Source organism: Corylus avellana, chromosome 2 (genome assembly GCF_965113065.1).
Source record: "Corylus avellana chromosome 2, dhCorAvel1.hap1.2, whole genome shotgun sequence".
Taxonomy (NCBI): domain Eukaryota; kingdom Viridiplantae; phylum Streptophyta; class Magnoliopsida; order Fagales; family Betulaceae; genus Corylus; species Corylus avellana.
The window spans coordinates 36902514-36929942 of NC_142491.1; the positions used below are offsets into that span (position 1 = coordinate 36902514).

The following is a 27429-nucleotide window of genomic DNA, read 5'->3' on the forward strand; positions in this document are numbered from 1 at the left end:
AACATGCATGTATAATTTTTAATGATATATATATATATATATATATATATATATATATATATATATATATATATATATATCATTAAATCATTTCATTTCATGCAATAGATAGATATTATTGTTTTTTGTGTTTTCTTGTATTGACAAATATTTTTTCTTACACTCTTTTATATTTTTTCTTACACTCGTTTATATGTTTACAGATATGGCTGTCAATATAATCATGCACCACGGTGGAACAATGACGCATACCCCATTTAACTACGTTGGTGGCGACGTCCATGAAGTGAAAGGCTATGATGTTGACTATTTTAGTATGTGGGAAGTCAAAGAGTTGGTTCGTGACTTAGGATACATGAGCGACGTTAGATGTTGGTATAATGTCGGTGATGGTCCACATAATCAAGTGATATCTTTAAATAGTGATGCAGACGTTGTAGATTTTGTAAATATTATGGATGAGTACAGAGCACAAGATGTTCATTTATACGTTGAACATATGGTGGACAGTGCTATAATAGTAGATGAGCATTTATTTCTTGAAGCTGTTGAAGGACAACATGGAGAAGGTGGTAGCGGGGTGGGTGAGATACCTAATACTGCCCAGCATGACGGAGATGGAGAAGGTGGTGGCGGGGTGGGTGAGATACCTAGGGCTCCCCGTCATGATGGAGATGCAGAAGGTGGTGGCGGGGTGGGTGAGATACCTAGGCCTCCCCTTCATGATGGAGATGGAGAAGGTGACGGGGTGGATGAAATACCCCGTGCTGAAGGTAGTATACTTATTTCTTATTTGTTAACTTAATTGTTTTTTCAAATAATATATCATGAGAGCACTTAGCCTTCCCTTCCTGAATGACTAACAACAAATTTGATTGTTTCTTTTAGGGATGGAGGACATACCTAATGCTGCACGTGAAGATGGAGATGTACAAGGACAAGGTGGAGAAGGTGGACATTCTCAATCAAAACATTTCAAAAGCCCCCGAGTTAAAACTAAGGCTGCCCGTTCTGTTACGCCATCCAAGAAACCAAGCGGGCAACCGACCACCAGCCGAGGAGGTACATAGAAATTGAAATTGAGTTGGACTCTTATGTTGTCACAATTATTTATGGTTTTTATTAGTTGATTCTTTTGTTTTAGGTTTTTTATTTTAATTTATTTGTATATATTTTTCAGTACGTAGAAGAAGAAGAAGACGGGTTGCTCAACCGGTTTTGCAGGACGAGGAAGACAATCAGAATGTTGGTGCGGACACCGTGCCCAAAACTGGTAAAAAAAAAAGTGGACGTGGTGGTAGGCCACGGAAGAAGAAAGTGGAAGAGGATATTGATGAAGTTATCAAGGAGTTGTTGACTGACTTCGAAGCAACCGATGGCGAAAATGAGGACCTTTTCTATGATGCTGCTGAGGTCAATAAAGAGAATGATGGGACGTCCAAATGGTGGGAAAAAGTTGACATTAACATAGGTGATAAAGGAGCCGATTTTGGGGAAGAGGAATCTGCTGATGAAAGTGATGGTCTTGCAAGTTTGCAAGAAAGTGATGCTGCCGAGGTTGGAAAAAAAAAGGAAGCGGTATAGACAGTTCAATCTGAAACATGACTTGAAGATTCCAGTGACGTTTGAGCTTGGGGATCAATTTGCAGATTCAAGTTCCTTCAAGATGGCACTGAAGACGCATGCTGTGCAGAAAGGGTTTGATTACAACTACAAACACAATGACACGAGTAGGGTGAGTGCAGTCTGTAAATTAGACCATTGCTCATGGAGGATTCATGCCTCTACTGATGCTACCAGGACTTCTTTTCAAATTAAGACGTACTACCCGATTCATATTTGTGGTAATCAGTACGAAAACTCCAGATGCGATGTTGAGTATCTTGTTCGTGCTTATAAGAGGGACTTCAAGGATGACCCCACGTGGACACCATATGCATTGAAACAGAGGGTGAAGAGAGACCTTAACATCGATGTTCCTATTGACCGTTGCTATAGAGCGAAGAAGGAGGCATTGCATCAAGTTTTTGGTAGGCACTCTAAGCAATATCGCCTCACACGGAGATACGCAATGGCAATACTCAGCACGAACCCTGGTAGTAGTGCTTTTGTACACAGAGATGGAGTATTCTTTCAGCGGATGTATATTTGTCTTGATGCATGTAAGAAGGGGTTCAGACATGGTTGTCGGCCCATAATTTGTTTAGATGCTTGTCATCTAAAGGAGGAATATGGGGGGCAATTGTTGTGTGCCATAGGCAAGGATGGCAACGACGACATGTTCCCCATTGCAATTGCTGTGGCTGAGGCAGAGACAAGAGATTCATGGCAGTGGTTCATTGCCATTTTATTGGAGGACTTATGCGGGCCAGAAGGCGGACTTGGTTGGACTATAATGTCTGACAGACAGAAGGTATTTAGTGTAAAATACTATTTATGTTCTTATTGTGTTATTTTATTCCTTTTATTCCTTTATGTTGTTCCATATAATTTAACATAAATTTATGTGTGTAGGGGCTTGGAATTGCAGTTGAGGCTGTGTTGCCACATGCTGAGCATCGCTTTTGTGTTCGGCATCTACATGCGAACCTCAAAGCGAAAGGCTACACCGGGAAAGCTATGAAGGATGAGTTGTGGGGGGCTGCACGTGTAGCCAATGTTTATGCGTTTGACCATCACATGCAGAATATATTGTCAATGGATAAAGGTGCACACGATTACCTTAGTGGTGTACCGAAGGCATCATGGTCCAGACATGCTTTCAACTGCCAAACCAAAAGTGATATGTTATTAAACAACTTGGCCGAGAGCTTCAACGCGTGGATTAAGGAAGCTAGGATTAAGCCTATACTGACTATGCTTGAAGAAATTCGTCTGCAAATAATGGCACGCTTCCAGCAGAAAAGGAATGGAATCCGGTCGACGCACTACACAATATGCCCAAAGATCCAGAAAAAATTGGAGAGGTCAAAAAGTGGTGCAAGGAATTGTATTAGTCGGTGGCAGAATGAGTTGGAGTTTGAAATCGAGGACATATACGAGCCACGGCGTTTAGTCCGGTTAGATCATCGCACATGCACATGTGGACGATGGCAGGTGAGTGGGATCCCTTGCTCACATGCTTGTGCTGCAATTTACATGCATAAACAAAAACCAGAGGATTATTTGGATGATTATTACAAGATGGACAAGTATATGCAAGGATATGCAGCTCGAGTGTATGGCATGGAAGGTCCACAGACATGGCCAGCTGATGATCCATGCGATGAAATCCAGCCACCTATCATTAGAAGGGCTCCTGGTCGACCAAAGATTAGTAGGCGAAAGGCTGTGGATGAGCCAACTAACCCCTACAAGCTAACCCGTAGTGGATATATTGTTAAATGTGGAAATTGTGGGGGTTTAGGGCATAATTATAAAGGTTGTCATTTACCTTTGAACCCAGACCGGAAGAGGTGGAAACCGAAGAAATATAAGCCGAAAAAAGATGCTACTCAAGCACAGGTAAAACAAATACATTTTACAACATAAGGTTCATATTCCAAAATTTGTTAACTTAATTATTATTGTACAAGTAATATAATAATTATTATTGGTATTTGTCTGAATGTTTGGTTAAATTATTGTAGGGATCACAAGCTCAACCCCACCCAGAAGCAGAATCCCACGGACCATCACAGCCAAGTGTACGTACACGTAGGGCTACTCAGTCACAGGTAAAATTCAAGTTTTTTTTTTTTATTAAGAAAACTCTTATTTCCTGATGATTCCATAGCTGCTCACTAATATATGAAAGTTTGCTAAAATTGGTGGTGGGTACTATTCACAATTCTGGTTGAGATTATGGTATATTTCAATTAAATTAAGCTCGAATTTGGGTTAGTGTGAAGTGCATTCAATAAGCTGCTTTGAGCTGCAGCATTGTAAAGTGTATGTGGCGACCAATGGATTGTCCTAAGTCATCACCATACAAGTGTCCCACATCATTAATTCCCAATATTGTCACCAAGTTCTTCAATTCTACGGCTGTCAAAAAAATGAAAAATATATATATTACTTGTCATTCTAAAATGAGGAAAAACCAAAAGGTATAACTTAATATTGGTTTGTCCTGTTGTTGGCTTGTAACTTTTAATTTTGCTCTGCATCTCCAGCAATAATCCTTGTTATAAAAAAAAGCTAAGTTTACTATAATAGAAACTGGTTATTGAGATGTGATTTTGTCTTTGCTTATGTAATGGATGAACTCAGTATAGCTATTTAGGATAAGGTCCGATGGTGTATGCATTTTTTCAGAAAACATTGATGATACTATAATAGAAGCTAACTCTAGTTATCAAAAAAATATAATCAATAAGTAATGGGAGCTAACTCTAAGCTGGAAGTTTGGGAGGGTGCTTTAAGTTTAAGGTTAAGGAGGGTGCTTTAATCTTTGATTTCTATTAGAAAATTGTCTATTTAAAGAAGTGTTTGTAGAAGTAATATAATAATTATTTGGAAATGCTTCATAATCTTTTCCTTTTTTTTTAACGCATTTTTTGGATCCCAACATGAACGACAGGCAGAGGTAGAGGCCCCCGGGTCATCACAGCCAAGTGTACGTACACGTAGGGCTACTCAGTCACAGGTAAAATCCAAGTTTTTTTGTGATTAAGAAAACTCCCCCCCTTTTTTTTTTTAACGCATTTTTTGGATCCCAACATGAACGACAGACAGAGGTAGAAGCCCCCGGGTCATCACAGCCAAGTGTACGTACACGTAGGGCTACTCAGTCACAGGTAAAATTCAAGTTTTTTTTTTTTTTTTATTAAGAAAACTCTTATTTCCCGATGATTCCATAGCTGCCCCCTAGTATCTAAAAGTTTGCTGAAATTGGTGTTGTAATTTAGTAAATTAGTCTGCGGTTTTTTTTTGCACTTAAAAAACTCATATACTTGTGCTTAATTTGTAATATTCACAATGATTTCCGGTTTTTTTTTTTTTTTTTAATTTGTCTTAATTATTATTTTTGTTAACGCATTCTTTGAATCCCAACATGAACCACAGGCGGAAGCAGCAGCGGAATCATCACATCATGGTAGTACACGTAGGGCTACACGTGTACTAAGAAGCCGAGGAAGTGGTGCCACACAATGATCACATTTATCACTTACAAGATCTCTTGATTTTGCCTTTTTCCCGTATACCTATTTCATAATCAAGTGATATGTCGGCTTTTTTTGTTTTATGTTTGTAATATAAAAAACAATTGGGGGATTCATTTTGGGACTTTATGTGCTTGTAAAATTCAATGTTGTTCATGAAGCATTAAACGTGCACTGTTGTATATTGAATTATATTTTGGAATTTCGTCATGGCAATTACTAATTCCAGATTGTATTAGTGGACAGATAAAATTAATTCTGTCTGCAAATTCTACTGTAGGGTTCAATATTTCAGACTTAAGAGCAACATACAAATAATCATAAATCGCCGCATACAAATAAAACTAATGCATGGAAATAGTTGTTCCAAAAAAGTAATCAGCCAACCTGATAATTACGTCTGGATTTTTACATAATTGTTACATAGAAGCCATAACCATATATCCACGTGGACAACATAGCTCAGTAAACAATATCCTTGACAACAACAAAATAGATAGTCTATTCCACTGATAATAATCTAATTGCCTCATTCTCATGCCTCAATGCCCCATCAACCTTAGACAAATCAACAGTACACAAATCACCAACAAAAAAACCAACAAATATGTTTGGATCTTTAGTTGTCCCCTAAGTAATGACACTTCACATTTCAGGGAATGAACTTGTTTATACAACGCAGGTAGGACCTCCCTTCCGCGAGCACAAGTTTCTTCGTCATACCATTGGAAAAAACGACATTGGCCAACTTTCTGTAATTACACAAAAAAATCTGATAATTACGAACAAGTACGAAGTAATAACTATTTGTTAAAACCAAATTATCCAAATTCAATTACCTTTTTACGGTCATACATAGCACACCCATAGAATCGCCTCCCAGGATTTTTTATAGTAGTGGATGTTATAATTGGGCTTGTAAGTCCGCACCTACACTGCACAGGTTCCATATCCTCTTTCACCGATGATGTTATAGATGCCGACGACATTGACTGTTCATTTTACAGTAAAACCCACAATTATTAGAAGTAATCACAGTTCCCTAATGGGTTTCACTAAATAAAATTCACAAACCTTTTTCATCTTCCCATCGTAGAATTCGCTTTCATTGTATCCTATCCCGAAATCTTTCTTCCTCCTGTTCATCTTATAATATGAACCTAACAATATATAACTGACATGTGAGAGAATAATCAAGATCATAAAAGAAAAATAAAATCAAGCTTCCCAAAAAATTATTCTCACTTCAATTTGTAATCTAAACAATACTGGGAAAAAAAATGTACCATAAACCCTAAACAAAAGATAATCACATTGTTTAAAATGTGATTCCCCTGCAGAAATAGTACAGCTCAATTTGTAATCTAAACAATACTAAGTTGTTAGTGTAGTAGCTGGAGATGGTATATGAGCATAGGCGGCTCCCTACAAACATGCAAATATGCAGTGTAATCAAACATGCAATAAAAAGAAATTAGCCGTAACATCCAACCACGTATATAATACTGCTCAATTGTAGAATGATGAAACTTCCCTAAAAAAATTTACGACGTCATCAAAACCCAACCAACCACAATCTATCATATCCCAACAATAATACCACTTTTTTCTCCATTGAAAAATACTTTTCTTCCAAATGTTAATACTAATATGATTAACATTTCTTCCAGTAATTGACCTTTCTTCTTATCAACTAAAAAGGTGGCAAAAATATTGGAGGACCTAAAAACAAATACATGCATAGAAAAGTATGGCATGAACTATTAGGTAAAAAAAAAAAAAAACCAAAATTTCAAAAAATACTGTTCAATTGTAGCATGATGATGCTGGCGTAAACTATGCACAAAGAATTCCTATTTTCATGTCCTCGACAATCCACCATTTGAGTAGAGAAGCAAAAAAATCAAATAAATAGTTATACAGATGAAAAAATCCCCCTTGACCAACTTGCCAGTTCACACGAAAAAACAACTGTCTCATTCCAGGACCACAACCAAGGTGGACCACCCACTGCCAATCAACAATAATATTGGCTCAAAATCGCAATATTCGACAGATGTTGGACAAACAACAGGTTGGGGATGAGGTTTCAACCAAAAGCTTCCAACACAACAAAAAAATTCAAAAAACAACTATTAAAGGCTTCCATTTCAGTCAATCAACAAAACCCACAAAGAAATTTCGGAAAATACCTTCGTCGAAACCAGATTTTTCCGATTCAAAATATTGTGATTTGACGGAAACCTAGCCTGAAAAGTGACGCCGGAATGGGTGATTTAACCAGTGGGTACTGTCGCCGGCGGGGTCTGCGTCGGTGGCGTTTGCGTCGGTGGGTTGCCGCTTGAGGTGTATCGGAAGGCTTGTATTTTGACCGTATAAAACTTGAGAGTTTCAAAGAAGAAGGCCTCAATTTTAAGCCAAACTCACCGTTTTGGATGGTCCAAAACGGTGAGTTTTATATCCTACGTGTCCAATATGAACACGTAGGATACAAAATTCTACTGAGGTGGACTTAAGTAAAACGGTGCGTTTAACTCAAATAACGGAAGTTAACAAAAATTAACGGTAGGGAGTTTTTAAGTAGTCTCGAGTGACCCAGGGATTAAATTTCCGAAAAAAAATACCCAAGGAGTTTTTAAAAAAAGCGCGTTGACCTAAGGATTTTATATATGATTTCCCTAAAAAAAAAACAGAAATCTAAACCCTAAGTACACATAAATCTAATACACTATTCTAGCACCTAATACACATAAATCATAAAGCCCTAGATTTTGAATATCGAGGAGAGAGAGGGATTACTTACCACCGATGGAGGAGAGAGAGAGCCTTCAGCTTTGCAGGAGTGAGAGAGAGGCAGGAGCTTCGCCGGTGGCTGTAGACGTCGCCGGAGTGAGAGTGACAATGGACGAAACCTTGCGATGGACGGACAACTTCGCCGGTGGCCAAAGAACTCGCCGGAGGAGAGAGAGGGTGAGCGCGGGAGGGAGGGAGAGCGAGGGAGTGAGAGAGGACTTTTAGATTTCTGAAATTTTGATTTTTAGATTTTAAATTTGATTTTTAGAGAGGATTGATTTGGTTTAAAATTCAAAAAAAAATTAATTAATTAAATTACACGTAGGAGAGAAGTTGGCCTTGAGTTGGATTTGTGTTGTGTCTGTATCAAACCTCGAACAAGAATGTCCGAACCCATTCGACCAACCCAGTGAACAAACACCAAGAATCTAAAAAATAAAAAATAAAGAAATAAAAACCACTTCAGCCGGGAACCAACTCAACCACAACCCTCAAGAATACTCCAAATGAAATTATAAGATTGCTAAAACAATTGGCTATAATTGATAATGCTCAAGCACCACTTAACGAATCTGAATTGTCTTGTCAGCTACTCGAACACATACAAAGTGAAAATCAATTTTCATGTGCTTTGTACATGCATGAAATACAGGATTAACCGAGAGATAGGTTTCACCAATATTATAACACCATAGGATAGGTGTGGCCGTGATTGGGACGCCAATATTATCAGGCAATGGAAGTACAAAAGGAAAGATTGTCGCAATTTCCATTAATTGTCAATTCTATATTAGGATTTTATTTTATTTCATTTACTTAATATGGTTAAATTTGCTTTAATTATTTTATTTTCCTTATTAGGATTAGGTTTTCTATTGCTACTAGGATTGAGTTTACTTTCTCTACAAGTATTTCTCTTCTATAAATATGCTAGCTTATTATGTAAAACTCACTCATTGAATTATTTTCAAATCAAAGAATTTTCACTCAAATATTCTGTGGAGTTTTTTTTTTTTTTTTTTTTTTTTCTTTTTAACCTAGGCGCTTGTTTTATCTTTTGGGTAGAAAACGAAGACGTTTCTCCTTCCAAAATCAAATACGATGCCCTTTGGTTAGTTACCTTAGTCTTCCGCTAAGTCTTTCATTGGCCCCGAGGCAGCTCAAGCCCTATACAAGCTAGGCGGTCGCCTAGGGCCCTCAATTAAATAAGGCCCCCAACTAATAATTATACAATAAATATTTTTTCTCAATAAAACAAATTTAAGGATTTAAAATGGTAAAGATGAGATTCTTTCTAAAAAAAATATTTTAAGGTACTAACGGAGAAGGATCCTCTCCATTTCAATGAAGATTTTTGGATAAATTTACCCTCATAAATGCACTAAATGGTTGCCCTCCAGTTCATTTGAAATGGAGAAGATCCGTTTTCGGCACTAATATGGCAAACCGATTATAATTAATACTGTCTAGTTAAGGCCACAATTAATAATTGTACATTTTCTAAAAAAATATTTAAGGATATAATATGATAAAAGTTAATAAATAGTATTTAATTAAGACCCCTAATTATGGTAATAGTAATTATGGATTGAAAGTTATTATTCATATTCATGGGAAGTCTCAACATCTATAAATTTTTAGAAAGTGAGAAGTTTTCAGAGAGCATAAAACTCCAATTGTTTTCATTCTGCATAACAGATAAAATTACAATTTCAATGACTTTTCAACATCCACTTTTTTTTTTTTCGACATCATATTCCACTATAAATTGCAATTTATAGCTTTCCATTTTTCTGAACACTCATTTTTCTTTTAAGTCTTATTATTTTAGATTCTTAAATCAAGTGATAAATCATTCTATATCTAATAAGTAATTAAAAACTAAAATTTTACAAATAAAAGAAAGTGTTTTGATTGACATATTAAATTATATAAAAATATTTGATTCTTTTTTAAATGTATCGCTTATAAAATTTGATTGACAATACATGTTGTTGTTGCTTATGCATAAATAATTTGTTTCAAAATTAAATTCGATAAAATCCTACCTAAGATCAACAATGTCACAAGAAAAAATAAATGGATTATGCATATTATCAATTGAAAATGAGATGCTGGAAAACTTGATTATAAAACTTAATCAGTAATTATGCATCATAAAAAGTATGAAATATATTTTTTAATAAAAATATGTATAATATCAATATTAAAATAAAGGGAAAAATACACTTTACCTCTCCAAAGTTTGGGGCAATTTTCAATTCGACTTCCAATGTTTCAATTTTTGCAATGCACTCCCCAAACTTTCAAATTTTTATAATTTGACCAATTTTATCTCTAAATTTCCATATTACCCCAAAATTTTTTTTTTTTTTTTTTATAAAAAATATTAAAAGAAAAATTCCTGGCCATTTTTGCACCCCCAATTTTTTTAAAATAAAAAAATCAAAAAAAAAAATTACAGGCAATATGGGAATTTTGGAATAAAATTGATCGAATTGCAAAAATTTGAAAGTTTGGGGGGGTGCATTGCAAAAAATGAAACATTGGAGGTCGAATTGAAAATCGCCCCAAACTTTTGGAGGGTAAAGTATTATTTTCCCTAAAATAAATATAAAATAATTAATACTTAAGTATAAGAAAAAGGCCCCACTTAAACATATTGTCTTAGGCTCCAAAATCTATCAAGCCGGCCCTGTGTTGGCCACACCCCTCCCCCACCACCACTTACATTAAAAATAAAAAAAATAAAAAAAAAAAAAAATAAATAAAGTTTTTAATTTTATATATTTATATTTATAATTTTTTTATTAAGAGTGACATATGTTATTATTTTATTGGTGCTGACATGACACACTAAAGGAATTTGTTAAATGTTTAGACGGAATTTGACAATAGGGACGAAATTGTTGTATCCTTGAGAATTTTGGATTATTTTTTATATCGCATTGTAATTTAGGCCAATCACAAGGACTCATTTTGCATTTATCTTTCTTTTTTTTTTTTAAGTTAATAATTTCAACCATCCGTTAGAATATTATGTTAAATCCTATAAAATCTAAGAGTATAAATTGCTTGCTGCCTTACCAAACCTTGGTATAGGTTTTGTATTTATAATGAGAATGTTACATGAGAGATTAAATCTAAATACACAAGTTGTGTTGGAGTGAACTACTGCTATGCATCAAGTCATATTTATATATCTACACTATAGATTTGAAATACACAATAAGTTTTTATCTATGTGAAGATTTGAACATTACATCTTGTTATCATTATCAGAAGATTTATCTTGAGTTGTTGTAGGAGTCTTCATCTTCTCAGTCTTTAAATTGGTCACAGTGTGGATGTCTTTAACATGCCCCCTCAAACTCAACAGTAAGGAAGTGACGTTGAGCTTGTCACGAAGAAATCCAAACCTATTGGAGGATAGTGGTTTTGTGACAATGTCTACTAGTTGGTTCTTGCTGGACAAAAAATTGATGGTAAGTGTCTTGCGAGTAACCTATTAGATTCAATGATAAATATGTGGCTCCAATGTCATCATGCTACAAGGTGAGAGCTTGCGTGAATTTCAGAACAAGTTCAGAGCATAAAGAAAGAATCCATAAGCGTTGAGCCACTATGTTTGAGAGTGCTTTGTACTCAGCCTCTGTGCTATATCCTGCAACAATTTGTTGTTTTCTAAAGCTCCATGAAACCAGATTGTCACCCAGAAATATACTGTAGCCACCTAATGTAATACCTCGACAAATCATAGTTTTAAGAAGTTAAAGATTTCTTACTTAACCAGCTAATAATTCATTAAAACAAAGCCTTAAACCAAGTGACCAAAACCTTCTTTGAATGAATGCAGCCCTTTAAGACCTTTTGAAACCAAAAAACCAAAAACACCCTCACTGGCCGAGCGCTCGCCCTGGGCACCACATGAGCTCTCGTATGAATAGTATTACACCCCTTGTGCAATACCCAATCGTACATTTGAGCATTTGTTTACCTTTTGTAAACTTTACACAAGTGCTTGCTGCTGCAGTACGCAAGCACTCGTACCTTTTCAGAATCGTACATTTGAACATTTTTAATCTGTTGTGAACAGTCCACGAGCGCTCGCTACTACCGTACACGAACACTTGTTCACCAATTTTCAAACTATTGGATAATACCCAAATTGTACGCCTGAAAAGCATTTTTAACCCGTTGTGAATAGTACACGAGTGCTTCACACAATAGTATACGAACGCTCACACCTTTTCAGAATTTCTTCTACAGCGCTCTCAGCTTTTTCCCCTATATAAACCCACGCTCATACTACCCTCAACCCTTATTTTAGCCTGTGTTGCCCTAGAGAAACCCTGCTTGGTGGGGGTGAAAAGGCAGGCGGTTATTAATCCCCTGCTAACCGCCTTAACCGCTAAACGCCTTAAAATCTGTTAGTACAAAATTGCTAACCGCCTAGGCAATTAACGGTTAGGGGTTATTGTTTTTGCTAACCACTAACCGCTAACCGTTAACCGCCTTTATTATATAATATATACTTATATATTTTTATAATAATAATAATAATATTTATACATATAACATGACCAATTGACCATTAAATCACAATTTTTTTGAGATAATTAAATCACAATTTAAGTATTAATGTATTATCATTATAATTATATGATTATATCACATGATTAATTAATGATTAAATCATATGATTATATAATAACAAATTATACATATATAATATGACATAAGTCATACGTATAAAAATTCATACTAATACAACAATTAAGTACCTAGAGACTTAGTTTTAATGTATGTTATAAACTTATAAGTTCATATATGTAATAAATTATAGTTATACAAATATGCATACTGAATAATATAAATGTATAACAACAAATACTTAACCATATAATTCAACAACAATTCAAATGTTTAATCAAGTTAATCATATGATTCATACTATTCATGTACAATAATAATGTGATTCATATAATATCAAATTAAGTAATTGGTATTGAATTAAACAATGTGTTACTTATAACCACAATTGAAGTATTAATGTATTATTATTATAATTCATATCATTATATCACATGATCGATTAATTATTAAATCATATCATTATATAATAACAAATTATACATATATAATATGACATAAGTCATAAGTATACAAATTCATACTAATACAACAATTAATTACCTTTATCCAAAACTTTCTCTGCGCAATCCCCACGAATTGTGTTATGGGAAGGTGCTTGTGTTGCGGAGCTTATTGATAGGGATACAAAAAAGTGGAACGTGAATCTTATATCTGCTATTTTCTTTGAAGAGGAGGCAAAGGCAATTCTCAACATTATCCCGTTAAGTCCTTTTCAACCAAAGGATAGATTAATATGGCGGGTTACTAAAAATGGGGAGTTCAGTGTGCGTAGTGCATACCATATAGCAATGGAGACAACAGTGTCAAATAGAAGTGGAGGCTCGGGGACCTGTAAGGAATCAGGTATTTGGAAGTTAAGGCGTGTTGGAAACTTCATGTGCCCAGTGTGGTTAAAATGTTCATGTGGAGGGCTTGCCAAAATCTCCTTCCTACCAAAGATAATTTGTTCCATAGAGCGGTGGTACCCAACAAACTTTGTCCTATATGTGAACTAGAAGAAGAGATAGTGGAACACATTCTCTGGAGCTGTCCATCAGCCAAAGATGTATGGGGGAGTGGCTAAATTTCAATGCAAAAAGGGGCATGCATAGGACGAAATTTTCTTCAAGTCTGTGAAGAGATGATAACCCAGTGTGATAAAATTGATTTGGGTGTTAAAATTTTCTGCAATTACTGCAAGAAATATATGGCTGTGTAGAAACTCGGTAGTACATGGTGGAGAGTTTTAACATCCAACTCAACTAGCAAAGTTGGCTAGAACAAATCTGGAGGATTTCCAGAGAGTGAATAATCGCAGTGAAGAAGAACATAGACCTGATCCGGCCTGGCGCAATGCACGGTGGTAGCCACCTCCCAACAACATGGGCAAAATAAATTGGGACGTTGCGGTTAATAAGAAGAAAGGTTGGGTTGGGTTGGGTTGGGCACTGTTCCTCGTGATGGTAATGGAAGATGTTTAGCGGCAAGGAGTATGACACTCAAGATGGAAGTTGAACCGATGATGGCTGAAGCACTTGCTGCTACTCATGCATTTATTATGGGAAGAGAGCTTGGACAAAATGCGATATTTGAAGGAGATGCTTTGCAAATCATTACTGCAATGAATTTACAAAAGGGTTGCTCGTGTAGCTATGGCCACTTTGTGGAGGACATCCAAACAGGTAAACAGGTCTACAATTGTTGAGCATGCCAGAGTTTAATTACGTTTTTAGGGAAGCTAATCTAGTTGCTCATGGGCTAGCTAGAGAGGCTACCACCCATATCATAGATACTTTTTGGTTGGATAAATGAAAATCCACCATGTGTCTGGGATATTTTCAGCAGGAAAGAAGTTCATCCCATTCCTTGATTGTATTGTTCTCTTTGAGATTAATAACAATTCTGCAATTCATTAAGTACCTAGAAACTTAGTTGTAATGTATGCTATAAACTTATAATTAAGTCCATATATGTTATAAAATTATAATTATACATATATGCATATTAAATAATATAAATGTATAAAATCAAATACTTAATCATATGATTCAATGAAAATTAAAATACTTAATCAAGTTAATCATATGATTCATATTATTCATGTACAATGATCATGTGATTCATATAATATCAAATTAAGTAATTGGCATTGGATTAAAAAATGTGTTACTTATAACCACAATTGAAATATTAATGCATTATCACTATAATTTATATGATTCTATCATATGATTAATTAAAGATTAAATCATATGCTTATATAATAACAAATTATACATATATAATATGATATAACTCATAAGTATACAAATTCATACTAATACAACAATTAAGTACCCAAAGACTTAGTTGTAATGTATATTATAAACTTATAAGTCCATATATGTTATAAATTATAATTATACATATATGCATATTGAATAATATAAATGTATAAGATTAATATTTAATCATATGAGTCAAATTAAATTCAAATAATTAATCATAATATTCATGTAAAATGATAATGTGATTCATATAATTTGAAATTAAGTAATTGACATTGAAATAAACAATGTGTGACTTATAACTACAATTGAAGTATTAATGTATTATCACTAATATATATATATATATATATATATATATATATATATATATATAATCTCTTTTTTTTTTAATTAGTATAACTTGGATCCTTAACAAGTTATGATTTACGTTTAAAGACCTTTTTTTAAAAAAAAAAAAAAAAAAAAAAAAAAAAGTACAAGTAGATGTAAAATAATGTAAATTTGGGGTCAAATGTTTTAGATTTTTCAATATGGGCTCATTTTGGAGCAATTTCGCCCAATGTGGAATATAAGAGAAAAAGCCCAAAACCGAAAATTGGCCCAAAGGCTAAACTTTGAAAAAAGCAGTTATAGTGGGCGATTATATGTTTATTAACCGCTAAGCGCTATCGGCTAACCGCCTATCGGATATGGTTAATGAAATTTAGTAACCGCTTAGGCGGTTGCTGTTAGTAGTTATTGGTAATAACTGCTAACCGCAACCTCCTTTTCACCCCTACTGCTTGATTGATTTTTGAAAGTTTGTGAGGTTTGTGAGTGTTCTTGGAGAATGAGGAGGCTTGGAATTCTTGCTATCTTCTAATGTGACACATTCTCAAACTGTTAGGCCAGCGCTGGAGTTTGTTGGATGTTAATTGGAGGTCGCTGGAAGTCGTCAACCTTCTTCGACTATTCGTCACATTTTTCTTAGGCGCCAAAAGATGAAAATTATTTTTTGAAAAATCATTTTTTGTTGGAAAACTAACAAAACCGAAATGCAATACTTATCATCGATGACTGTTATAGGTCATCACTAATATATATATAAGTGATCCCTTGGTCTTGTGATGTTTTATATTATCCTAATATATATATATATATATATATATATATATATATATATATATATATATATATATATATATAAGTGATCCCTTGGTCTTGTGATGTTTTATATTATCCTAATATCGCTACATTTTGGATATTTTGAAGCGGGCAAAAATGTCTGAGGCAAAACCGACAACCTCCCCCATGGCCACCTCCACGGATCTCTGCATTTGAAGGTACTTTGTTTGCTAACCCAACATTATATCGTACCACCATTGGAGCTCTCCAATATTTATGTATTACGCACCACAACATCTCCTTTAGTGTGAACAAACTATCTCAATTTATGCACAAACCCACAGACATCCATTGGCAATCTGTCAAGCACCTGCTTTTGTACCTAAAGCACACAATTCAGTTTGGTCTCCGATTTTACAGTTCACCTTCATACTCCATCTAAGCCTACTCATATGCTGATTGGGCTAGCAATTGGGATGATCGTCGCTCCACAGGTGTAAAGCCCCCAAAACTGGCATTGAACAGCCTGGAAGGGTAATGGCAATTACCCCAATTTAACCAATTGGTGGCTAAATGGGGGATCGCCCTCTAAGCATCATCATTGTTAATGTATAGGAAGGTGAAATAATCTAAGAAATCTATTAATCATTACAGGTACAAGTATAATTCTCAAATTAAAGACTTTGTGCAACTAATAATATAAGGCAAACCTAATAATAGTATGAAATTTCAAAGCAAAGTATGTCGTGACAACCATAGCACTCTTGTATTTTAGAAACAAGCTCCCTATGAGAGTAATAACCACGTAAGTCTAACGACTTAGTAAGTAAACCTCACAGTGGAGTATGACGTGAGCCCAATTATTAAGCAGAAATAAACGTGCAGTTTTGGTAAACAGTTAAAGGAAGTGTTGTATCCGTTAATATACCTTGAAAATATTGTTTGGTTGATAAAAGGTGGTGTACTCCTGGCCAACAATCGTTTAATTATTTTAATGTAGAAAACTAATGCTTTATAGGTCGTAACTATAATATATGTTCTACCCGAGACATTACCCTTTCCCTGCAGGGTTGGTGTTGTGCCGAATGACTTGTAATACAATGCCGGTGCTCCAACTATTATACGCTACTGTCCATAACACTAGTTGCCCGACCGAGTCCGACCTTGGGTGGCCCACGCCACTATATAGTAAGCCCATGGCCATTATTTCGCACGTACCGATGTACCATGTCATACGATACATTTTATCAACTAGTTATTAAAGCAGTTTCCAAGTTATTACAAAAATTAGACATGATCATATCATATGCGTGGTCAGTCAGCTCACATATCCAACGTTTTAAGGAAAGTGTTCGTAAATGTTTACTTAGCTCATTCGCTCAGTCGATTCCTCCGACATCACGAATCCCTCCTATAACGAAAGACGACTAATTGTTATAAGAAGTTGTAGAGAACTTTACGAGGTTCCATCTAACGAAAAGGCTACTAAACTTCGTACCACAAAAAAGGGACTAAGGGGCGTATGACCCGCTCTTTGGGCGAGCGCTCGCTCCCTAGGGCGACCGTTCGGCCAGGGGCTAGGTTTTTGGCTAGAAGTCCCTAAAATGGGTCCTATGCTTCTATACAAGGCTATGGGTTGGTATCTTCCTTCCTAGGCTCAAAATAAACACATAAATCACAGGAAAACATAATACAAAGAATCAAAGAGGTGTCTAAAAACCTTTTGAAAACGTTCTTGGTTTTGTTTAGAAATAGGCACATCCAAGTGCAGAACATATTATCATGCAACTTTTAAGGAGAACAAGGATGCGTTGAACGCCTTTCGAAATCGTTCTCGGTTTTACAAGAAAAATGGGTATAAGAACTTGTTATGGCATTTTTAAAAAACTTGTAACAATAGGAGAGTAGTAACAACAATTAGAAAAACATAAAAGATGGAAACTCAAACTCAAAAAATAGATTACAAAATTTAAATACAAATTTGGGTCATCATTAATAATCTAACTATTAACGACAACTCAAAGTAGTCATTGTTGATAAGTATTACATACAAGCCTCTTCTTTCTTTCATTTTTTCTTAACAAAAGGTATCGGGGACGATAGATTTGGGTTGTCGCTAATAATCTAACAATGAGCAACGACTAAAACTGTCGTCATTTCTAATAGTTAGGGTATTAGTGATGACTGTTTTGAATCATCGCTAATACTATAACTATCAGTTACGACACAAATTGCTCGTCTTTCATAAATAAGAAATCAGAGATGAAGGTTTTGGGCCATCTTGACTATCAACAATGACCCATATCAATTGTCGCTGATAGGTACGACATGTAATATTATTTTTTATTGCGTGAAATTGCTTTTTACCCCTTTTAGTTTAAAATTTTTATTTTTTTACCAAAATTTCAATTTGTATCGTAGATGGTACCTCAAGTATGGCTAAAAACAAAAATGATACGTTGTCCAATGTTTCGTCTAAAAAGTTAACATGATTCCATGTCAAACGAATAAAAAATTACCAATGACCAAATGCCTCATTAAAAATAAAAATTAAAAATTAAAACCTAAAAAATAAAAACTATTAAAAACATTAAAAACAGTACTTTTTTAGGGGGGGGGGGGGGGGAAATGGTGGCTCCAGCCACCCTCATGGTCTGTTTATATAAATTTTTAATTTATGTACTTTTTATTATGAGCTAGTGACAAGTGCCATAATTTTATTCGCTCTAATGACGTGACACATTAACAAAATCCATCAAGTTTTTTGAATGAAATTGACTTCATGAATTAATATGTTATTTATGCATACCACAGGGATCTTTCAAAACATTTTGATACCACAGTAAACTTATTTGTAAACCAAAATGACTGATTTTACTTTTTTTTTTTTCCAAAAATTTAAGTGAAGAGAACAAATTATCTTTCTACAGAGGAAACTGAATACTTTAAGTATGCATGAATAACATATCGGGTCTATCAAGCATATGTATGTACTTTTTTTCTCCAAGACCAACCGTTATAACTTTTCAAGAAATGTCACTTCTCGTCCTATCAAGACATCCACTCATTGATACCCTTTCAATTAATACACCCATTTAAGCTCATTTAAATTGGACTATATAATTTTTTGGCTCATTTCTTACTTTTTGTACGTACTTTTTGTACTGTAATTTTTGATTTGGGCTTCTTGTTGGGGAATCCACTCATCTTTTTCGTCTTTTAATTCATCTAACCCTTTCCTTTAAAAAAAAAAAAAAAAAAAAAATGGAAGTCGTATATCATAATTTCTTCAGTAAATTTCTGATGGTTTAAAGGATGATCACACCATAACTAGTGTGGTTATTCCCATAGCCAATCACAACCTTCCATGGTAGTTATAATAAAGTGACAAGGTGTGACTCTTGATAAAGAGTCATAGTCTAACTCTATAAATAGAGTTTGATAATGAAAAGAACGTACGTCAAAAATTCATTCTCTCATTATCACGTTGCTTTTGTCCTCCATTGGATATCCACCCTAACGGGAGATTCCTACAAACAAGATCATACGTTCATATTATTCTAACAGTGGTATCAGAGCGTTAAGGTTATGGAAGACAAAGAAGAAAAACCAGATTCTGATGAAGAAAATAGGGAGTGCATGAAGGAAATTTTGCAAACCATCAACAAACAAAGTTTAGGTTTGGCATCTTCTGTGACATTTTATAATCTACATTTGATAATCTCAAACCCACATGAAGAACTTCTTAAAGTTACTGTTGGTGGATCAAAATTTACGGGAGATTTTTCAACTTTGAAGAAATGCTATTTACTGGAACAAAAATACTGGAAGGAATCCTTTGCAACTCAGTTTGATGCATCTCCTTCGGTGGATCTTCAAAGCCAAAATTCTCCTCCTCCGGGTTTTGACGTTGTTGGTGAATCATCCCCAACCAAAGGTGCGGTTTCTAGTTCTTCTTGGGAAGGGAATAATTCTTGGGAAGAAAGTAATTCTAGGGTTGATGAAATAAATAATTCTGATTTTTTAGAAAATAATTCTGAAATTTTTCCTGCAAAAAATCATTGTTTCGGGAGTTTTTCTGGAGAAGAAACCACTGTTGATCAAAACTACACCATTTTGATCAATAGGGAAGGGGGAAAAAACACCCCTGCGTCAGATATCCCAAACGACATCGTTCCATTTAACTGGAACGACACCGATCAAGCATCTGACCGAAGGGCGCAAGAAATTACCCCTCGGAACGACGCCATTTCGGCGTCTCCAAGGGGGCGCGCCCCAACCTCTCCATGTCGTTCCACTTCAAAGGAACGACGCCGTTTCATTCTCATCAGAGAAAGTCTACAGTCCCAGCAGGGAAGACGTCGTTTCACACTGACACGACACCAAAATCCGAACTCTCGAACAGGCGCATGAAAAACGACACGACATCGTTTTGGATAATTCCAAAAATGACACTATTTTGGATTTTCACAACCCGACCCAAGAAGTGACCCGAACCGGGCTCAAGTGGAAGCATACGACTTGGAAATCAGTATTGAGGGCCCTAGCCCAAGCAAAAAGGGCCCAAGCCCAATCGGGTCAAGCCCATTTCCAGCCCAACACAATCGGATTAGAATTGACCCGAGACCCGAATTGCAATCCGGAGCACCGATTTGACATGGAGATCCGATCCGACCCGCGTGTCCAACCCGCCATGCGCCAAACCTGGGCAGCGCGTGACAGGCGCGTGGCACGCTCGAAGACCCGACCCGCCCAATTCCGGTTGGATCCGACCCGGTTTTGCTCAACAGTACCGCAAATACCACCATTTTCGACCTCAAGTTAGTTTTTTGACCCGTTCTCACTCAATATAGCCTCAATTTAACTTATTTCAAAAGCATTGAAAAGCTAATTTGAGGGGCAAGAGTATTGCAGGGTTTTCAAACTATAATTCTAAAAAATATAATTGGGAAAGGGGTGAGTCTTCTCATCAAGGTCAGAGGCAATCTAATCAGAGGTTTTTTCGTCCAAGTTGGATGTCACCTACAAAGCATAAGGAAGTGGAGTTCACTATACCAGATTTGGCTCAATCCGAGATTTCAACTGATAGACGCTTGAGGAGTCCACGTCCTTTGAGGATCGTAAGGACAGTTGAGCAAAGTCCAAGGAAATTGTGGCCAATGGGCAACAATCGATACACACTTCCACCAAGAGGTGACCAGTTCATACCGGTAGTTCCAAACCGTCCGTATTACAAGGCCTGCATGAATGATTACCAGGCAAGGCTGACCTATCCTAGAGACAACTGATCTCAAAAATAAAAATAAAAAATAAAAAAAATTTATCTATTTTTATTATTTGTCGGTTTGTAATAACTTAGAAATACATTTTTAATTTTTCTGTTGGTGTGTATCCAAGTAATATCTGATACATTACAGTAATAGTAAAAAAATAATTGTATTTATATTAAAGTTTATCATATCCACTTTATAAAATGGCTATTAAAAGCAGTATAGATTCCTCAAAGGTCGAAAGCCTTAATGGAATCAATTTTAGAATGTGGAAACGACATATCTCTTATGTACTGACGCATGAGAGAAATTTACACACTCTCACATCAAAAAGACCTGAAGTAGAAGATGAGAAAAATGATGATGCTGTAAAGAAAAAGGAAAAATGGATGGAAGATGACCTAATGGCAAAGGCCACTCTCCTTCATAGCATGAAAGATAATATCATCCCACTTTTTGAAGGATACGAGACTGCTAAGGAAATAATGGAAGCATTAGAGGAAAAGTATGGCCCTAGGTTTGATACTCACATACAACTATTATTAGATAAATATAATAGTGCATGTATGAGTGAGAATGACTATGTGGGCGACTTTGTAAACCAAATGGAACTCATTGCAAAGGAACTTGCATCTATCGGTCATCCAATATCCGACAAAATGCAAGTAACCATAATACTTAATGGTCTTCCTCTATCTTGGGAACATGTGATAACATCACTGACCTATAATGGAAAAGAAGTATCCATAATTTTCTTACCAGTTTTGCTTGTATTAGAAGAAGAAAGGATGAAAAGAAGAAGGAGAGAAGGACAATCTAGCAACCTTATGATGGCTTAAATCAATACTCAGACTTCACGTGCTCCAGCATTCAAAGGCAAGCCAAGAAAGTTCAAAAAGAAATGGAAAGGTAAGCCAAAAGGTAAAAATAAAATCAAAGGAGCATGTTTCAAATGTGGCAAAATGGGGCATTTCAAGGCAAATTGTCCAAAGAACAACGGTGACAAGAAACAGAAAGAAATAGCTATGACCATTACTAAAGTGATGATGGCAAAACCGACTTCAAATTCTTGGTGGATAGACTCGACAGCAACTAAACATATTACAAGAGACCGAGAATTCTTCCTAGATTTCAAAGAGAAAAAGGTCGGGGAACACAGAGTGTACATGGGCAACAATACTTACAGTGATGTGCTAGGCGAAGGAAAATGTAAGATTTCTGTTAAAGGGTCTTCCATTGTTTTAAATATTGTTCTATATGTGCCAAATATCCAGAAAAATCTAATATCTGTTCCCGTATTAGATAGCAAACGATATGGGATTAAGTTTAAATCTGGGAAGGTCTATATTTGTAAGGAAAAAATATCTGTTAAGGGTGTAAAGATAGACAATATGTATTTACTCAAAGTTGATGATAAAAATCCCATTTCACAGTATTGATACGTGTCTGAAAATAGTTCTTTCTTATGGCATTTAAGATTAGGCCACATCAACAAAAATAAAATGAAAAGAATGAGTAAGAGTGGATTACTACCTATAATTAATTCTGAAGATTTTAATATATGTGAATCATGTATTAATGGAAAAATGATCAGTAAATCTTTTTCAAAACACTGGAAATCATCAGAATTATTAGAAGTAATTCATTCTGACATATGTGGTCCTTTAAGAACTAAAACACATAAAGGAATGGAATACTTTATTACCTTTACCAATTGGGAATGTCCATTAAAAACTTGAATAATGATAGGGGAGGTGAATATGAAGCCATGTATTCCTTCTGCAGAGAAAGTGGAATAAGACATTTATATACAATGCCTTATAAGCCTCAACAAAATGGAATTGCAGAAAGAAGGAATAGAACTTTAATGGATATGACAAGATCCATGATGGCATATGCTAAGTTATCCACTCATTTTTTGAGTGAGGCTTTATCCACTGCAGCATATATTCTTAATAGAATAAAAATCAAATCAAAACCTCTTACACCTTATGAATATTGAACAGGCATAAAACCAAATTTTTACAACCTCAAAGTGTGGGGATGTAAGGCACATGTACTTATTCCAAAACCCTGAAGGGATAAGTTAGAAAGTAAAACATAAGAATACAGATTTATAGGTTATATAGAAAATGGTAGTGGATATAGATTTTACCATCCAGATAAGGGATTAATAGAAAGCAGGGATGCTGCATTTCTAGAAAACACCAATCAAATTACTCCAATGGATGAAATAAGACTTCTACAAGAAGAAGATTCTGAATGTCAAACACCACAAGTTACTTTGAAAGAAAAAGAACATAACACAGACATTCGGAATAGTGGGAACAAGAGAAAATCCAAAGATCCACCTAATTTGGATATAGGTAATCAAAACAGTGGGAGTAAAAGACAAAGACGACCATCAACCACACTCAAAGATCATTTTGTGCTAAGTACAAATGATATAAATTTGCAAGAAGATCCAGCAAATTTTAAAGAAGTTATAAGTAGTCATGATGCTCAAAAATGGATTAAAGCTATGGAAGAAGAGCTTGAATCAATTCAGAAAAATGATGTGTGCGAACTCACGGAATTGCCAAGCAAAAGAAAAGCAATTGGATGCAAGTGGGTTCTAAGGAAGAAATTCAAAGATGATGGAAGTCTTGAAAAGTAAAAAGCTAGATTGGTGGCTAAAGGGTTTACTCAGCAACCCGGTGTAGACTTCGTTGACACATACTCACTTGTGGCAAAATTCGCTTCAGTGAGAATTATCATGTCCATTGTAGCCTTAATGGATTTGGAATTACATCAGTTGGATGTTAAGACAACCTTTCTCAATGGAGAATTAAAAAAAGAAATTTACATGCAACAACCTGAAGGATTTCAAGTCACAGGACATGGAGAAGAAGTCTACAAATTAAAAAGGTCATTATATGGGCTTAAACAATCTTCGAGGCAATGGTATTTGAAGTTCCATCAAGCAATACTAGAAATTGGTTTCGAGGTAAGTCCACTAGATCACTGTGTTTACATATGTAATGAAAATAATAAATTAACAATATTATCATTATATGTAGACGATATACTGCTAACTGCTAACTGTCTAGATATGATAAATAAAACAAAATCCTTCTTGTCATCCAAATTTGAAATGAAAGATATGGGTACTGCTACCTATGTCTTAGGAATAAAAATTTCTAGAAATAGAAATTTAAAATTATTATATTTGGATCAAGAAAAATATCTGGAAAAGATACTTAAGAGGTTTAATATGGATAAATATAAACCTCTAAAAACACCTATTTCAAGAGGTTAGTACTTGAATAAATCAATGTGTCCTCAAAATGAGACAGAGATTCAAGAGATGGAATCTATCCCCTATGCCCAAACTGTGGGCAATCTCATGTATGCAATGACAACTACAAGACCTGATATTTGTTATGCGGTAGGATTAGTAAGCAGGTATCAATCTAATATAGGGAAGACACATTGGCAAGCAGTAAAATGTATATTTAGATATTTACAAGGTACTAAAAACATGGGTTTATGTTTTGGCATAAGTGATCTAGAAATTAAAGGATTCACAGATGCGGATTTTGCTGGGGACGCTGATGATAGAAAATCAACAAGTGGGTATGTGTTCTTGTTTGGTGGAATAGTTATTTCTTGGTTAAGCAAGAAACAAAATTGCGTTGCAAAATCCAATATGGAAGCTGAATATATATCACGCAGCACAGCAATAAGTAATGCAATGTGAATTAAACGTTTTGTAGAAAGTTTAAATTTAGGTTTAAATAGTAAGACAGTCAATATGTTTTGTGACAAAAAGTCTGCTATCTTTTTAATAAAAAGTGGAGCACAAAGCTACAAAGGCAAACATATTGATGTAAATTATCACTATATTCAAGATATAGTGGAAAGAGGGGAAATTAAAATTGAATTTATACCTTCAACAGAGATGGTAGCCGATCATATGACCAAAGGATTGTCTTTGGAAAAATTCAAAGAGCATGTAGCTACAATGGGATTGAGAAACACCTAGGTGGTAGCTATATATATGTTTAAGCACAAGTGGAAGGATTCAGGGACGCATGAATGAACAATTTTGTGCAATTCTGTTTTTATAAGGGGAATAATTGGTTAGGTAATAAACAGAAAACACTTAAGAAATAATATTACAACTTTCATAAATGTAAGGTTCACCGAGCAACATTATGTTACAAGTTGGTAATATAAATATGATCTTATAGTGTAAAAGACACTGATAAGAAGTATCAAGGAAACACTTGATTAAAAAATATCAGTGCAGGTCAGCACATAGTTTTGTGTATGGCTGAAATCGTCAATTGTGGAATAGGTGTGAACCAGTGTTCCTTACCACAGAGAATTGATGTCATTTGTTTAGCTAAAAACGAAATTAAGTCACCTTAATATATTAGCAGTGTGAAAATATATGGAAAAATGTGCGATTAGATAAGATGACAAAATTGTATATACATTATAAAATGTCATAATCTAATGCCGAGCTGTAAATTAAACAGATGAGAGTTGACATGAATAAAAATTACATTTGGTACCAAGGTGATAATGTTCAACTAGATTACATAATGTTAAAGTGTGATCAAGTGGGAGATGATGGTTTAAAGGGTGATCACACCATAACTAGTGTGGTCATTCCCATAGCCAATCACAACCTTCCATGGTGGTAATAATAAAGTGACAAGGTATGACTCTTGATGAAGAGTCATAGTCTAACTCTATAAATAGAGTTTGATAATGAGAAGAACGTACGTCAAAAATTCATTTTCTCATTATCACATTGCTTTTGGCCTTCATTGGATATCCACACTAACAGGAGATTCCTACAAATAAGATCATACGTTCATATTATTTTAACAATTTCAATCATTCAAAACTTTGAACTTCAATGATGTTATCCTTTCCATTATTTGTATATATGCAAAAAGTAATACAACATTAAATTTGCATTCTTCCGAGTTACAACATCGATCTTCAGCAAGCAGATGAACACAACCGCAAGCTCCTTTATTAGCAAGAAAACAAAGTTTAAAAAAAAAAACATGAAAGCCACGTACAAGCTATTATTGGGCGAAGACACAAGACGAGGTTTAGTTGTATTCAGCAGAGTGTGCCAATAGGTAGGTCTCAACCGCCCTTAAAAGTTTCTCGGCCATTTCTTTGGCACCCTTCATCTCCTCTGCATTAATCTCATGGTCACCTTTGGCGTGGAACTTGCTGCTGATCTTCAAGATGGATCCTCCACCAGGGGCTGCCACTATCTTCAGCTCGTGGCAGACCTTCTCCAGCTTGTCACCCAGGACATCACCCTCGATCACGGTGTAGCTGTATGTGAAGTTTGTGTTGTCAACCTCATCAACCCTCTCCTTCACGTACTTGTAACGGCTGCCTGAAGGAAATAGAATGTACCACAAGTTAAATGAATGATGGGATCGATGGAGAATATATATATGGATAGAAAGTAAATAAATTAACCTTCGCCAAAGGTGATATTCTTGATGGTTCCAGGCCCTCCATTTCCTCCAACGTTTTCAACGCTGGTAATAGCTTGAGGTGCAACCTTTGGGATGAGCTTATCGCCATCAAGGACATAGGACTTGAACAGCCTTGCCGCAGGGATAACAGAGGTGGTCTCAGCCTCGTAATTGAAAACACCCATGATGATGATGATCTAAGGAATTAAGAATATGGGAAGAGGAGTAGTAGGATTGATTGAAGTTGGTGAGTTTTTTGAGTTGGGGAGCTTGGTATTTATAGAGTATTGAGCCTGGAAGTGACCTTAATCCCTCTTTGGTCATGCAAGAAGGTAGGGATTTCACTCTCTTCTCGGATGTCAACCAGAGACAATTTGTTGAAAGAAGTTAAATTCCATTCAGCATAGCCCACCAATGTCGCATACCTTCCTTTCGGTCTTCGTCAATACCAAGGCTTAATTTGGATTCATTTCTGTCCATCAAATCCGAAATTGGCTCCATCATATGCGTCATTCTTGACCATTCTTGTGGTGTAACCACTTAGAATTTGGCAATGCTAAATTCTTTTTTCTTTTTTTGAAAACTCCATGTATCTCTTCAATGGATCTCTTATGAGGTAGCCAAGGGTGGTGCATGACCCAGTGCAGTAAGTCAGTACTTCAACCCGAGAACTCCGTTCGCTGGCCGTGCGCAGGCTGTCTGGTTGAGATGGCTGAAC

General features: G+C 35.4%; 2 protein-coding genes across 2 annotated transcripts; one reads left to right on the plus strand and one right to left on the minus strand.

Moving 5' to 3' along the window:
- The first annotated feature begins 2080 nt into the window (after positions 1-2080).
- LOC148587710 (uncharacterized) lies at positions 2081-20359 on the plus strand. Its single transcript, XM_088512774.1, has 4 exons — positions 2081-2413; positions 2515-3504; positions 3630-3686; positions 19514-20359. Exons 1-4 carry the CDS (start codon positions 2141-2143, stop codon positions 20357-20359), a joined length of 2166 nt encoding a protein of 721 aa, XP_088368900.1. The 5' UTR covers positions 2081-2140.
- Positions 20360-26165: 5806 nt separating this feature from the next.
- LOC132191254 (major pollen allergen Cor a 1 isoforms 5, 6, 11 and 16) lies at positions 26166-26937 on the minus strand. The gene is made up of 2 exons (XM_059606198.2): positions 26713-26937; positions 26166-26626 (listed from the first exon to the last, which is right to left on the minus strand). Exons 1-2 carry the CDS (start codon positions 26894-26896, stop codon positions 26328-26330), a joined length of 483 nt encoding a protein of 160 aa, XP_059462181.2. The 5' UTR covers positions 26897-26937; the 3' UTR covers positions 26166-26327.
- Between the last annotated feature and the right edge of the window lie 492 nt (positions 26938-27429).